This window comes from Macrobrachium nipponense, chromosome 20 (genome assembly GCF_015104395.2).
Source record: "Macrobrachium nipponense isolate FS-2020 chromosome 20, ASM1510439v2, whole genome shotgun sequence".
Lineage (NCBI taxonomy): Eukaryota > Metazoa > Arthropoda > Malacostraca > Decapoda > Palaemonidae > Macrobrachium > Macrobrachium nipponense.
This window is the reverse complement of record NC_061089.1, coordinates 79353845-79367505: the sequence shown is the minus strand read 5'-3', so window position 1 is coordinate 79367505 and position 13661 is coordinate 79353845. Positions and strand designations below refer to the sequence as shown.

The following is a 13661-nucleotide window of genomic DNA, read 5'->3' as shown; positions in this document are numbered from 1 at the left end:
GTGCCAGCACCTATTCATCAATACCATCAAAGACAAAGTGCCCAGGCACACCCATTCTTTCTGACTTGTGCTGTCGTCAAATAAGCACCCACGTCCTTGAATACCTTCTGGGGACTTGTGGTGGCCGCTCTACAAATGTGTAGTCATCCAAAGTTCTTTGCAGGCAAAATTGCCTAGTATTCAGCATAAGGCTGGAGTTGAATTGTTGAATAACTGGTTGCCTCTCTTCCAGCCCCCCCCCCCCCCCCCCCCCCCCCACCAAGCAGCCACGCTAACTAGGTGCTGGGACAGGCCCAGATGTATAGATGGATTATGAAATTTAGGGACAAACCCCAGCACTGGGACCTATTATGGTCATTCAGCGCCCTAGCCCAGATGTGTGGTTAGCTACATCATCAAGCATCTTATTATACAGCTTCAGTAAGTATTTTGTATTTTTTCTAGGAATACAAACCAGAGCCTTATATCGGAATCAAACCAGAGAAATACTTTTACATAAAAGGCTCTAGCTGCAAACTATGAAAAATACACTTAAAAATCTGTTATTTTTCCATCAAGCATTCGAGTATAAGAATTTATATATTTATTTATGGGACCTAGACTTTATCACAAAAAATTTACAAATGTTGCTGATGTTTCATTTATTTTCTTCCATTTACAGTTGCTATATATATATACAGTATATATTTACATAGAGAACATGAAAATTGTACTTGTAGGTATCAAGTATAAATTCTACAGGTATCAGAAGTTATGCCAGTGTTTAAGGGTAAGCTATAGCACAATGCAAATACCTTAATGGAGTTCAATAAAAAAAATACTAGATAAGCACTATCAAAATAGTAATCTTTGAAAAATGAACTATGTACAGATGACTTAAAAGTATTAGTAATGGATATGCATATCTACACATTATCCTAATCACAGGTTATAGCAATGAAGGATAAAATGCTCGGCTTACAAAATTGACTAAATGGAGAGAGAAAGAAAAATTTACATTATGTTAAAATTGTTTCAACATAACTGTCGTGCCTTGCTACTAGTCCTTGTGTAGTGATGGCTTTAATCACGCTAAGTAAAGTTAAACCCAGGCTAACTTTTGTGCTTGTACAAGATTAGACAACTGCTGAAAAACAGGTTTAATGCTAATAGAATATAATGGAGAAAAAAGTTACAACTGAAGTCATATGACAGAAGCAGGTACCATACTGCAAAGTATTCCTTTTGAGGTCTGGAAAAATTTAATTTATCAAAATAAACTAAAAAAAAAAAAGTTCACTTTATTTAACATGTACAATATTTAAAGAAAATATAAAAAATGTTTTATATACTTACAGTAACCCCATATCTAGATACATACCACCAGTGGCAAATAAATGTAAAACATATATTTGGCAACTAATATGTTTAAGTTTTAATAACCAAACCAAAATCCACTATACACCACAAGGGTTGAACTAAATGTTTTAAGCATATCCTGTTTAAAACACTAAACTCAAGATGATGGAATAAAATTTTATTCTTGACATACAAACACCTCAACTCACTGGACAGATTTTTTTCAAATAGAAGCACCAGTTTTGGTTATTTCAACCTAAACTAAAATTGTTTCACAACACAGTCCATGGAAAAAGTAACCATTCATAATTTCACTTTGTTTGTGGTTGCTACAGGATTAGATTGGCCCTGTCCGTTAGTGATAATGCGCGTGTTCAACGTATCTTGCCTTTTCTCTTTCTTTGGTAGTGGACTGCTGGCCAATTTCAAACGTGACGAGTATCTTGTCATTGTTGGAGATTCTTTTCTCAAAGACTTAGAGCTACTGCTGCTTTCTGATACTTTTTCCAAATTTTTTACTTTTAAAGCCTCGCCAGGCTTTGATTTACTACTATCTATATGAAATATCAAGCTTCTACGAGTATTAACATCAGGGCGTCTGCGTTCTAATCTTACTTTTCGTTTTTCGTTGGAGGAAGTTTCAAAATATGAGGATTCAAGTTCATCTGTGTCAGCTTCTGGCCTCTGGGGTACAGGAAGATCTTCAATTTTCATTCTACCTGTAGAAGACAAATTACTACCATTGCAGGACTGACTTTTGTACCCTTCATCTTCATTTCTTGATTTCTTTATAACAGGATCTAATTTCAATGAACTTCGCCTCCTTACACTAGATCTTCCTTCCTCTGAGGGCAAAATAATGCAATCATCCTCATCATATCCTGTCTGAGAGACAGATTTTTTGGTTTCATATATAAAGTCCTTGTGTTCTATAGTGCGTTTCACTCGCGAAGGCCTCCCAATGTTTTCATCTTTGGCACTAGGAAAACCTATGAAATCAAGTGAAGGGTCATCTTTAGGAATTGGTTTGTTATCTTTTTCCACACTGAAAGGTATGTCCAAACTGGTCGGTTTAACGTCTGCAAATGTACATAACTCTGTTAACGGAGCATCTTTGCTAGGTTCTTCATGAATACCTTCTGTTTCCTTAAAAATCTCTCTCTCATCAAGAGTCTCCCACTCAATCTTTTCACCATGTGTCAGCCTGCTTTCCAGTTCTCTATTTTCATTAACCGGGGCTTCAGATTCCATTCCCATGTCCACTATTTCATCATCATCAGCACAGTCAGCAACTGCACCAGACTGTATTGCAGCAGTGTTTTCAGATGATTCAATGACACTGCCTGGTTCACTTATTTCTAAATAAGATGACATGGATTCAGAATCAGCTTTTTCAATATCCTTGTCAGGAGAATATTCACGCAACAAACTTAGCACATCTTCAGTAGAGTCAGGCTTAACTTCAAGTTTTTGGGAAAATATTTCATCTCTATATTCATAATGTATTTTTGCAGCCTGAACTCCAATGGTATCTATTAATTTTTCGGTACCAAGATCACTTGAACTGGATGAATTATCAGTGTCGACTACAGGGTCTAACAGAGACTGATCAATTTCAAGTATTTTACTGGAACTTTCTGATGCTTTTGGTATATCTCCATGAACTTTTGATTCTTCTAAAGGAATACTTGACATTTCAGTCACTATTTCACCTGATTTTAAAATTTTATCTTGATTAGTGGCTGTCTCATTTTTACAAGAACTGTATTTTTCCTCACTGGATGAAAACTTGCACAATCCTGTATTTGAAATGTCACTGACTTCATGCTCCAAGGAAAGGGATGTGCTGGCATCTGAAATCATTTTCATATTGTTATCATTTTTCAAACTTGAATCTATATTTTCTTCCTCTGTCAAAGGATTGGAATCTGTTATCATCTGTGCAGCAGTACTACACTCTGGTTTATTTTCTGTTGCCTCAAACATGTGACTTTTATCTATTTGAACATGTGGGTCAGTATCTTGTCTGACTGTAATACTTTCTTTTGAATTATCAGATTCAACTTTGCAAGTAATACTTTCTTTTAAGTTTTGTTGAACCTCAGGACTCAACCATTCTTTGGAAATTTCACCTTCATCTGCATCTTTTTGTTCATGCAACATATTTTTCTCAACAAACTTAGTTTGTGTAAGACATTTTTCAACATCGGAATCACAGTCCACCGATGACTTATTTTCAGGGTTATTACTATCAGGTGCAGTAGAATTACTTTTTCCCTTTGAGCTTGAAAAATCTCCCGATTGATCCTGGTCAACATCTGAGGATACCGAAGCAGCGTCTTCATTATCCAGAAAATACTTGAGCTGTCCAACCTGTTCTTTTTCAATCACCATACCTCCAGCAATATTTTCTTTCACATTATGTTTAGTAGCGCAGTGATTTATGACTTCATACCTATGATAACTTTTGTAATGGCATAGGCTGCACTGGAACCTGGTCCAGTCCATGTGGTAAGCAGAATGTCGTTTTAAAGTTGTGATGGATTGATATTTTTTACCACAAGGAATACAAGAAAAATTAGACAAATCACAAAATTCACCCATCATTTCCTCTATTCTTGACTGGTTCTCTTTTTCTTGAGGAGTCTTTGGTATCTTAAACATTACATGTGGGCATTTTTCATCACTATGACTGGATATGCCAGCTTCAAATGGGTTTATTGATTTCTTGTAGTCCTTTCTAATCTGGATTGCTATTTTCTTTTCTGGAGTTTCAGAACGAAAAAGTGGATTCATTGGGGTTTCTGGTGGAGCCATCTGCATTAGTGAACAAAATCTACCATGAGACTCTAAGGCAGATGGTGTGTTGAACTTACGGGCGCACTTCATACAACGATGGTCAGGCGATCTTGTAGATTTACAATCGTCATTTTCATTCTGAAACAAAAAGAAAAATATTCAATAATTCTTGACTGTACATACTTCCAAACAAACATTGTGAAAAAGTAAGGCACCAATCTCTTGCTATATCTACTGTCTATAAATTTAAAATTTTTACTACAACATGTATGCAACTATTATTAATATTTACTTCATCTGAAATTTATAACCACTAGCTATTCAATACACAAAAATAATAATAAAAATGTTATGCTAAGGGTGAGTTTTCCAAAACCATTGCCACACATGAAGTGCATACTGATACTAGATTGTCAAGGGGTCAACCTCTCAAATAAAGAGATGAGATAGAATAGATGGACAGTTGGGTACAAAGAGAACAAAAGAATGGATGAATAAAAGAACCTTTAGTAAAGCATATAATGCACTATACAAAGTACACTGTTGACTGTACTCCCTTAATGTGAGCAAAAAGTTATTGGCAACAAATTGAAATTATATACAATGTACAACAATATTACAGCATATCTAAATTATTATAGCTCAAGTAAGTTTAAATAAACAAAATTAAATATTTTCTTCAATGTGACCAAACAAATCTGTAAAGACATATATTTCAATTACATGCTACAGAGTTTTGATATCTTATACTCCCGAATTTGAGTTCTTTTCCCATGTTGGTACAAGCAATCAAGTTTTGAATCTTGTATCCACTTCAAAATCAGGAAAAGGGTCTAGAATGTGATTTAGTGGTATAGTTAAATATTTACTTCAAAAGAACTAACATTTTTCTCAACCTATCCCAGGAATAGTTACTATTGAGAAAATGGTGTGCAGCAATATAGTAATGTCAGCTTTATTTTTCTATGTTAATGAGCTGTAATCACACACCTTAAGCAAGTACCTTTGCTTTTTAAAAGGTTATCTCCTTTATATTCCTAATTTCCATTTTCTCTTTTTTTCTTCTTTCCTGATACGATATTAATCATTTCCACAAAGATCCCCATAACCCTCTGAGAAGGCCTTTGTTTTCGGTCTTATGGCTCTTCGTCTGAGAAAAAGCTCACTAACTGATTATAAGATAGTTCAACCAGACCAACAAGTCATATTCTAGGCTGACCCAAAGGATTAACACAAGGGGAAAATTACATTTGCATAACAGCCTATTAATGTGATTCCTCAAAATAAATGAATGTGACATGAAAACACCAAATATTCCAACACTTACATTATAGTTGCTATTCAAAATTGATAGAAATTCATAAAGAAAACAAGGTTAAAGGCCACTGACTTGCAAATATTTGTAAATAGTTGTTAAATAAAGATATACATATTTATATTAGCAAACAAATATTTCCATAAAGAAGCAATGAAAGTCAGCAAAACTAGTGCATAGTTTATATGGCTTTGGAAACAGTATTAGGGCCTCCTCCTTAAGTTTGCAAGTATCAGTAATAACAATATAGAATGGAAACCTTTTGTTATTGGGGTGAGATGCATGACAACATACCACTTTGGCAAGATCTTGGTAATTTCATCCTGACAACCAGCATACATATAGGAAACGATTATCATCTTGTCATGCCATTTTTTGACTCGTTTCACCATAAGCTCTAACAAAAAACTTTCTAACCTAGGTTATCATGGATAACATAGGCAAGGAAGCAAAAATCAATGAAAATAGAACTGGTCAAGCTCTAAGGAACAGTCAACAGGCCTGTTGGGGTCATTTTCTGCCAATAGACTTAAGTTGGGAACCCAGGTGTATGGATGGCAAGCAGGATTCGTCTTATTGAGCGCACCTGGAAAAGGAGCTGACATACTTGAAGGCAGCAGTAGTGTGACTGGGTTTTTAGTATCAAAATAAACATGGTCTTTCCTTAGATTCCAACTATTTTTTTCAAAGGGCTTGAAAAAAATATATATGTAATGCTGCCAGACAACACAATATTGTTCACCTGGCCTCTGATACCTATGGATGATGATATTAATGCCACAGCTCAAGGTGTTTTGTTCTACCTTTCTTAGAATATTGTTCTTTTATCTGGATGTATACAACTCCCCTAGACTATCTTGTAGACAAGAATGATCAAAATTATGGTTTCCCTTCTCCCACCAATGGCAGTTTAGTCCATCTTCTGAAGACATCCTCTGAAGTAATTTTGAAGTAATAACTTGTTTTTAATACACCATGCACCAATGCCATGGTTTCCCTGACTTATATTGCTGTTCATATTGTATATTTTGAAATTTACCTCTATTCCTTCTGTTTTATCTCTTCATATATAGGCAATCTACTTCCAGGGAGCTTTTTTCATGCAACAACATGGCCTTTAAACTGTTTCCTTGCAATAGGCTACTTATTTTGAACACTATAAAACATTAATAACCATGCATAATAACAGCAATCATGTCTGCATCAACCTGCCACTCTCAACATTATTATATGAGACATGAGCAACAAAATATACAGAGCTTGAATACTGTACAGGTTAGACTAAAGCTAACCAATTACAAGTCTCAAGAATCACTGAACTGACTATAAGTATACGTATATGATTAATTTAAAAAGGTAAGGCTGTAGTAAACACAAAATAAATAATTTCAAAAATCATTTGTAAAGGAGTTTCACATTGAGATCTCAATTTTAGGTTGGGATAATACATTTTCATATTTATTCCTCAGCGTTTACTGTCTTACAGACGCATCTCCCTGAATTCACGGACATATTTTGAAAAACACTGATATCATGGCCCATGTAATGACTAATTAATGAAAGCTAATACAGTACTGTATGTTTGTGCCATCAACAATGCAGTAAAATAATATAAATTTTTCTGTAACATATGGCATCAAAAGATGTGCCAGTATCTTTTATGTTTTTATGACTGAATATAAACAATCAATGTAGGAATACAGTATAGTAGTTATTGCCTATGCACTAATATCGGTATTCAAGCATCAACCCAACCAACCAAAGGTATGATCTTCATTAGACATAACCGTATTGAAGTTAGATCTTATGGTAACCTTATCCAAAAGATAAAATAATGAACCGTTATTTACTTACTGAGAGCTATCAACGAAGATGGAAAAAACAGCTATTCATTAAGATCATAATCATAGCTTAAATCCCCAAATGTAGTATGGCTCTGTATTACAGCAGCTTCATCAATTGTACTATCTGCATCAGTAGTCAAAGGATCTAACTCACTCTGCGTGACTTTTGGCATGTTTACATCCTTCAGCAAGTCATATGAAGTAGTAAGCGTTTCCAAAGTTGATGAAGACTTGGCTGGTGGTGATGTAGAAAATCCTTCACAACCTCTTTCCCCTTTTTCCTGCTTTCCTTCAGAAGGTGAAGTGTCTGAAGACCTTAAATCTTTAATAATCTCTGGTTGAGCTGATGCTTTCCTTTCTTTAGGGCTCAAGAAAACGTCTGATGACTCAGTCCTTGTCCTTTTCTTGTAATGACAGTCAGCTGTGTCAGCTTTTCGTTTCATAGCAGGTGAATAGGTAATTGAACTACTTTCAACATTTTCCACACTGGATTCTGTAGGGCTACTATATGATGTTTCATCCACTAGAAACCCAAAATTTTCTTCAATATCTTCAGCACACTTACTAGCATTATCAATCTGACCTCCATAAGTTCCATCACTGGTATTTCCAGGTACTGTAGAGCTAGTATGATCCTTTCCTTGAAACTTGAGAGAAGTCTGAGCTTTCATTACCATTTTCCAAACTTCTTTATTTGCTTCTTTTTTAGTATTGAAAAAAAATAGTGGTTTAACACCAAATAAACCCCCGAGATTGCCTTCCTCACCAATTTCATCTGTTTTTATGTCAACACTTGAGCCACTGTCACAAGGATCCTCAGAATCTTTAAGAGGAGATTTTTTAATTTTAGCATAAACCTGCTTGCTTTCCAATTTTTCTTTTTCATTTCCCTCCAATTTCGATATGCCTTTAGAAGTGATAAAATCAGGGTTAGGACCTAAATTTCCTTCCTTAATTTCTTCATTTCCTGAAGGAAGAACATTTGCAGTATCTTTCTCCCCAGTTGAACAAAGTATTCCCTTGTTTTTTACATTTTCAGGATGTTCTAAGCTCTTTTGTATGTCTAATTTTTCCATCTCTAATTCAACCTTTTCTTTGATGTCACTCTTCTCCTTTTGGTTATCAATATCTTGAATCTTTTTTGGTTCTTCGCTTCTCAAGAACGTCATGCTCTCTTTCTCACCCTCACTTCCTACCTTTTCATTACTTGCATAATTTTTCTTCACACTAGATGACAAAGACCCAACTTCGTTCGACCTTTGCAGTTTCATTTTGTAAGACGGAATCAATCCTGGTATTACAGGAGAAGAGCTCTGAGATTTCTGCTCCAATGTATTTTGAGATTCTGACTGTTCAAATGGCTGATGCCTAGACACTTCACCAATGTTGGTTAAACTTGCAGAACCTGGCATAAATGGGCTTTCACTTTTCAAATTCACATTTTCACATTTGTTTCCCTGTACCAGGTTCATGGGAGAAGGCACAGGTTTTGATAAAACATCATTCCTTTTAACAGCTGTTGGTAAAGAAGCGCTAGACTCTGGAATTCTTCTACTTAAAGAATTAGAGGAACCAACTGGAACCACTTTTGCAGCTGCAGTTTCAGGTTTTGAAGATGTACTAGTAACAGTTTTGGGTGAATTGGTTAAACTTGAATTAGTACTCTCTTTCTCAACAGTTTGATTTGCAGGTGTGCTAGATAATGTTTGATCTAATGGTTGACACTTATCCTCCAATGACTGTGTTTTTCCTGAAATAGATTTTGATGATTCTCCACCTGACTTTTCTCCCATTTTATAAGACCCTTGATAAATTATTCTGGTTGGGGATGTAAATGTATCAAGAGATTTTCGTTCAGTTACATCTTGTAATGAGTTTGTCTGGCCATATTGCACTAAGATTGGTTTACTCTTGCTGTCAACAGGAATATGCACAGATTGGTAAGTTCCATAGGCTTTTGAATGAGTTTTAATAGATGGTTCTACAGACTGCTGATCTAATTTGCTTTTCATGTTATGTACATCTATTGACTCGCTGTTTACTGAATCTGCAGTATTCAAAAACTTCTTTACCTTTACTGCAGAAGTAGATGTGGCAATCTTTTGGGTTGCTATGGGTATTGTAGTTCCAGTCATTCTATATGCAACTACTAATGGATCTACAGATTCAGGCTTTGGGGTTGAACTTTGAGTACCACATTTACTTGGAGATGTACTATCTGTAGCTTTCCTTGGAAGAGTAATTATTGTCCCGTCCTTTCTAAGAGCTAAGACCAATGGATTTCTGGAATCTTTCATTTTCACCTCAGAATTTGGTAACTTGGTGCCAATTGTTCCCACACTTGAGTTTTCAGATGGAGAATCGGCATATTTTTTCAGCTGTGCTGCATATGTAGAGGAAGCTTTAGGGACTGCTGCTGAACAAGGATTCACTTTTGAATCATGTAGGGATGCTAATGACTTGAACATTGCAGAGGTTGACACCTGGGAAACTGGCTGAGACACTGATGTTTTTGGCACATTGAAAGTTTCACCACTTTTCTCTATTGCTGCAGTTTCATTCAAACACTTTGTTTTGAGGTTTGAAACTCCAAGTGATACAGGAGATTCTAATGCTCCAGTGTTAGGAGACTGAGCACCAGTAAATGTATGATATGGGGGGCAAACATGTGTTTTTATAACTTTTGTGGGGACTGACACAGATTTCACAATTTTTTCATCAGATGATTCCTGTGAAACAGAATCCATTTCTGTTGACCTCTGAATTTTAGGTTTTGAACTTGTGTGACACACGTCTTTACCCGTTTTTGATAACGATACTACACCATCAGTTGAATTAACAGTTGTGGCAGAGGGTGCAACTGTATATAGTGGTTTGCAGGTACTTGCCTCTGATTTATCACAATGAGAAGATACACCTGGCTTACTTAAAAGAACTTTTGATGAAGGACTGGTGAATAGAATTTCTGATTTTGAAGAAGCTTCAGAAACTGATGTGTTAATGAGTACTACAGAGTTTTTACTGCATTCAACTGGTGAAGTTGCAGATACAGTAGGAGTTACACTATATTTAGGCATAGTACTTTTTGACACTGTACAAGTCCCTGATGAAGGCACACTGACGTCTTTGGACTTGAGCTGCCCTTTCTGAGTGCTGGAATCAGTATTAGCCTCCAATACCTGACCTGTAGAATTATTATAAACTAGAGTTGGGGGTTCATCAACATCATCAGTGCCTTCAGGTTCCATTTTCTCTTCTTTAACTTCAATATCACTCTCAATTTCTTCTTTGATTTTGAGAACTAGAGTGCTCACAGTTGTGCATGTTTCATTACTATCAACATTCTCACTCTTGAAGGTCTCCGTAGCACACACTTTTTCTAAATCACTCGGCTTTTCATCAACACTTTCTTTTTTTACTGTGTTGAAAGAATCTACACTATCTTCTTTTTCTAAATGAATGAAATCACTTGTGGTACTTTTTGAGCCACAGCCAACATTTTGGCTGGTAATACCACCCATGTCTTTCTTCATGTCCTTTATTTCAGTTACCTTCTCATTACTGCAAAATGAGAAATGTTCACTGCCATATTTGCCACATGTTTCGATAGCCAACTTACTATTATCTAAATTATTCTGATCACTCGCAGGACACACTACACTTTTACTCAGCACTATTTCAGATTTCTTGTTTTCAGGATGAGCCTCAGAAACATTTGTATCACACTCCCTAGTTTTTGTCTTTTCTTCTGGAGAACTTCTTGATTCAACCATCTCATCACATACTGTCTCACCATCAAATCTTTTACCTAGTACATTTCTACACTTCTCAGGATCCTTAAGGGTAACTGTCACCTGTCTAATGTTTCTACTTTCTTTTAAAGTACTTTTAGTGTTAGATATCTCACAAAGACTGGAGTCTCCATCACCACTTTTCATCATGGATTTTACCAAAACAGTCTTCTTCCCACATTCTTGAGACTCAATGAATCTCTTCATGTTTCTTTCTTCTTTGAAATCAGAAGTTTTGCTCTGGCTCATTATCACTTGGTTCTTTTTTGGACTGCCAATCTTATTAATTACCTCCTTCACAAGAATTTTACCACTCTTGAGGGAGGTAATGGCAGAATTTGAATCACAGTGCTTAATTATTTTTCTCAGAGATTCTCTAGGTTCAAGCTCTTCCGTTGCCTTTGCACTTGACACAGCAATTTTAAAATACTTTTTTTTCAGTTTAGAAACAGTTTCTTTGGTAATAACTTTCCTACAAGTTTTATTTTCTAGCAAGCATGTCAAGGAGTCATCACTGCCTTCAGTTTCCTGTTCATCTTCTGTATCTCCTCATCTGCATTGACACTACCCTCTCCTACTTCTGAATTCTCAGCCTCTGAACCTGCATCCTCTTGTAACTTTTCAGATGTAGAAGCATCCCTGGATTCTGGCAATTCTTGTTCATTCTGTATGTTTACTAATACTGCTTTAGGCTCAAAGTTGCACACAATGTGAGTTGCTACGTGTGCCAAACTCGCTACTCTTGTTATGAACATCTTTCGGCAAACATTACACATCCAGCGTACTCCATCTTTAGATCGCCATCCCTATGGAAAAAAAGAAAAAGGTGCTTCTAGTTTGCTGTATGCTAAAGGTAGCAAAAATTTTTTTTTATCACTGCTCTTATTTAATCTTAACTAAATAACTGCAATTTACATGAAGTAAAGACCTATCAAATCGAATATTTACTGTATGCTTATCAGCTGACTGCTGATGGTTGGAGAGTTACCAGCAGAAGGCACATAACATTCTTACATTACAAAATATTTAATGACATTTATATAAAGCTAATTGTAACACAGTTGGAAAGACTATTTACTGAATTTTAAATAAGCACCCTTTTCTTTTTTTCCAGGATAAAAATCTTAGGCCAGTCGCATAAAAAAAAGGACTCCATCTGTAGGTAACTCCATTCATCCACCATATTAGTCTAAAAAAAGAGCTAATAAGATCACATTAGTCATAACATTACTGCACCAACAGATCTAGAGAATGATGCTGTTCTTTACAAGAAAGAAAAGATAGGAGAAAAAATTATAGTACAGTATTTAAGAGATGTTTCACTACAGTACTAGTTCTCCTACTGCATGTATATTTCTACTTCATTACTGGTCAATTTTTGTTATATATTTCACAGCAAAATAAAAATCATACAATAAGGAAATGTGCATATGTATAGCAATACAAAACCTGCCATATACAATATATATATATATATATATATATATATCTTATATATATATATATATCTATATATAATATTATATATATATATATAGTATATATAAAATCATACACTAAGGATAGGTTAATATCAAGAACTTTACTACAGAAGCTGAAATGAAAGATATGCAATTGAAGGATATGCATATGTAACTGCCTCCTTAGACACAAAACCTGTCTTAAAAAAAAAAAAAAAAAAAAAAAAAAAAAAAAAAAAAAAAAAAAAAAAAAAAAAAAAAAAACATGCAAACTCACTAAGACTTGCGTGTCAGGTAAACTTGATGAATTGAGCTACAATGGGAATGGTAAAAAATAATCAACTAGACACTGAAACAATAAAAATGTAAAATTAAATGCTCCTACATCACATCAATGGTCAAATTCAATTTAACTAAAATATTAATTATTATTATTTTTATTATATATCAAATCATGCAACTAAGCCACTAAGTTAACAGTCATCTATCATGCTGCTAGCTTGAAGTGTTTATTCTTAATAAATATATTACATTTGATTTTAATATACTGCATTTGTTAAATCTCAATAATCTGAAAAAGTTGAAGATTCTGGCAAAACCTCTCTTACTGATTTGTTTCCAATGTTTTATGCACTTTTTTTGTAAATTAAACAATTACACAAAAATATGTAAGTGGTTTTCTGCATTCTCTGTATTTGGGGATAGGGTTATGTAAGTTACTCATCAAATACCCACCATACTCACTCCAACAGTTAAGTCTGAATCGTTGTAATTGTTACTGTCAGAATCACTATCCCACATCTGCAATTTATCCTAATATCCTGGGTTTTAGAGATAGTAACACTATTTAATTATATAACTCTAATTTAGTGTTTAACTTTTGAGCATCAAAAATTTACAAATCAAATTTCAAATGTTATGGTTGAAAATAATATTTCTAACCCCTCTAAAGTGCTGTTTGCCAATAACCAATCTTCCCATCTGTAATAAAACTACAGCATACTAAAGAAACTGTACTACCCCTAATAGTCTATTAACAGTGGGGCTGTCCTACGTACATGGAACCTACAGTATTGATCTTTAAGGTTTCTGGAAATATTTTAAATGGAAAAAG

General features: G+C 34.9%; 1 protein-coding gene across 4 annotated transcripts in view; it reads right to left on the bottom strand.

Moving 5' to 3' along the window:
- Nucleotides 1-624: 624 nt before the first annotated feature.
- The window catches only part of LOC135195288 (uncharacterized), a 65812-nt gene continuing 52775 nt past the window's right edge, over nt 625-13661 (bottom strand). For all 4 annotated transcript variants that reach the window (XM_064221550.1, XM_064221558.1, XM_064221564.1 and 1 more), the window contains one exon: nt 625-4275. In XM_064221550.1, the coding sequence (XP_064077620.1) occupies nt 1642-4275 (2634 nt within the window). In that variant the 3' untranslated portion in view covers nt 625-1641. The remainder of the gene's footprint in view (nt 4276-13661) is intronic.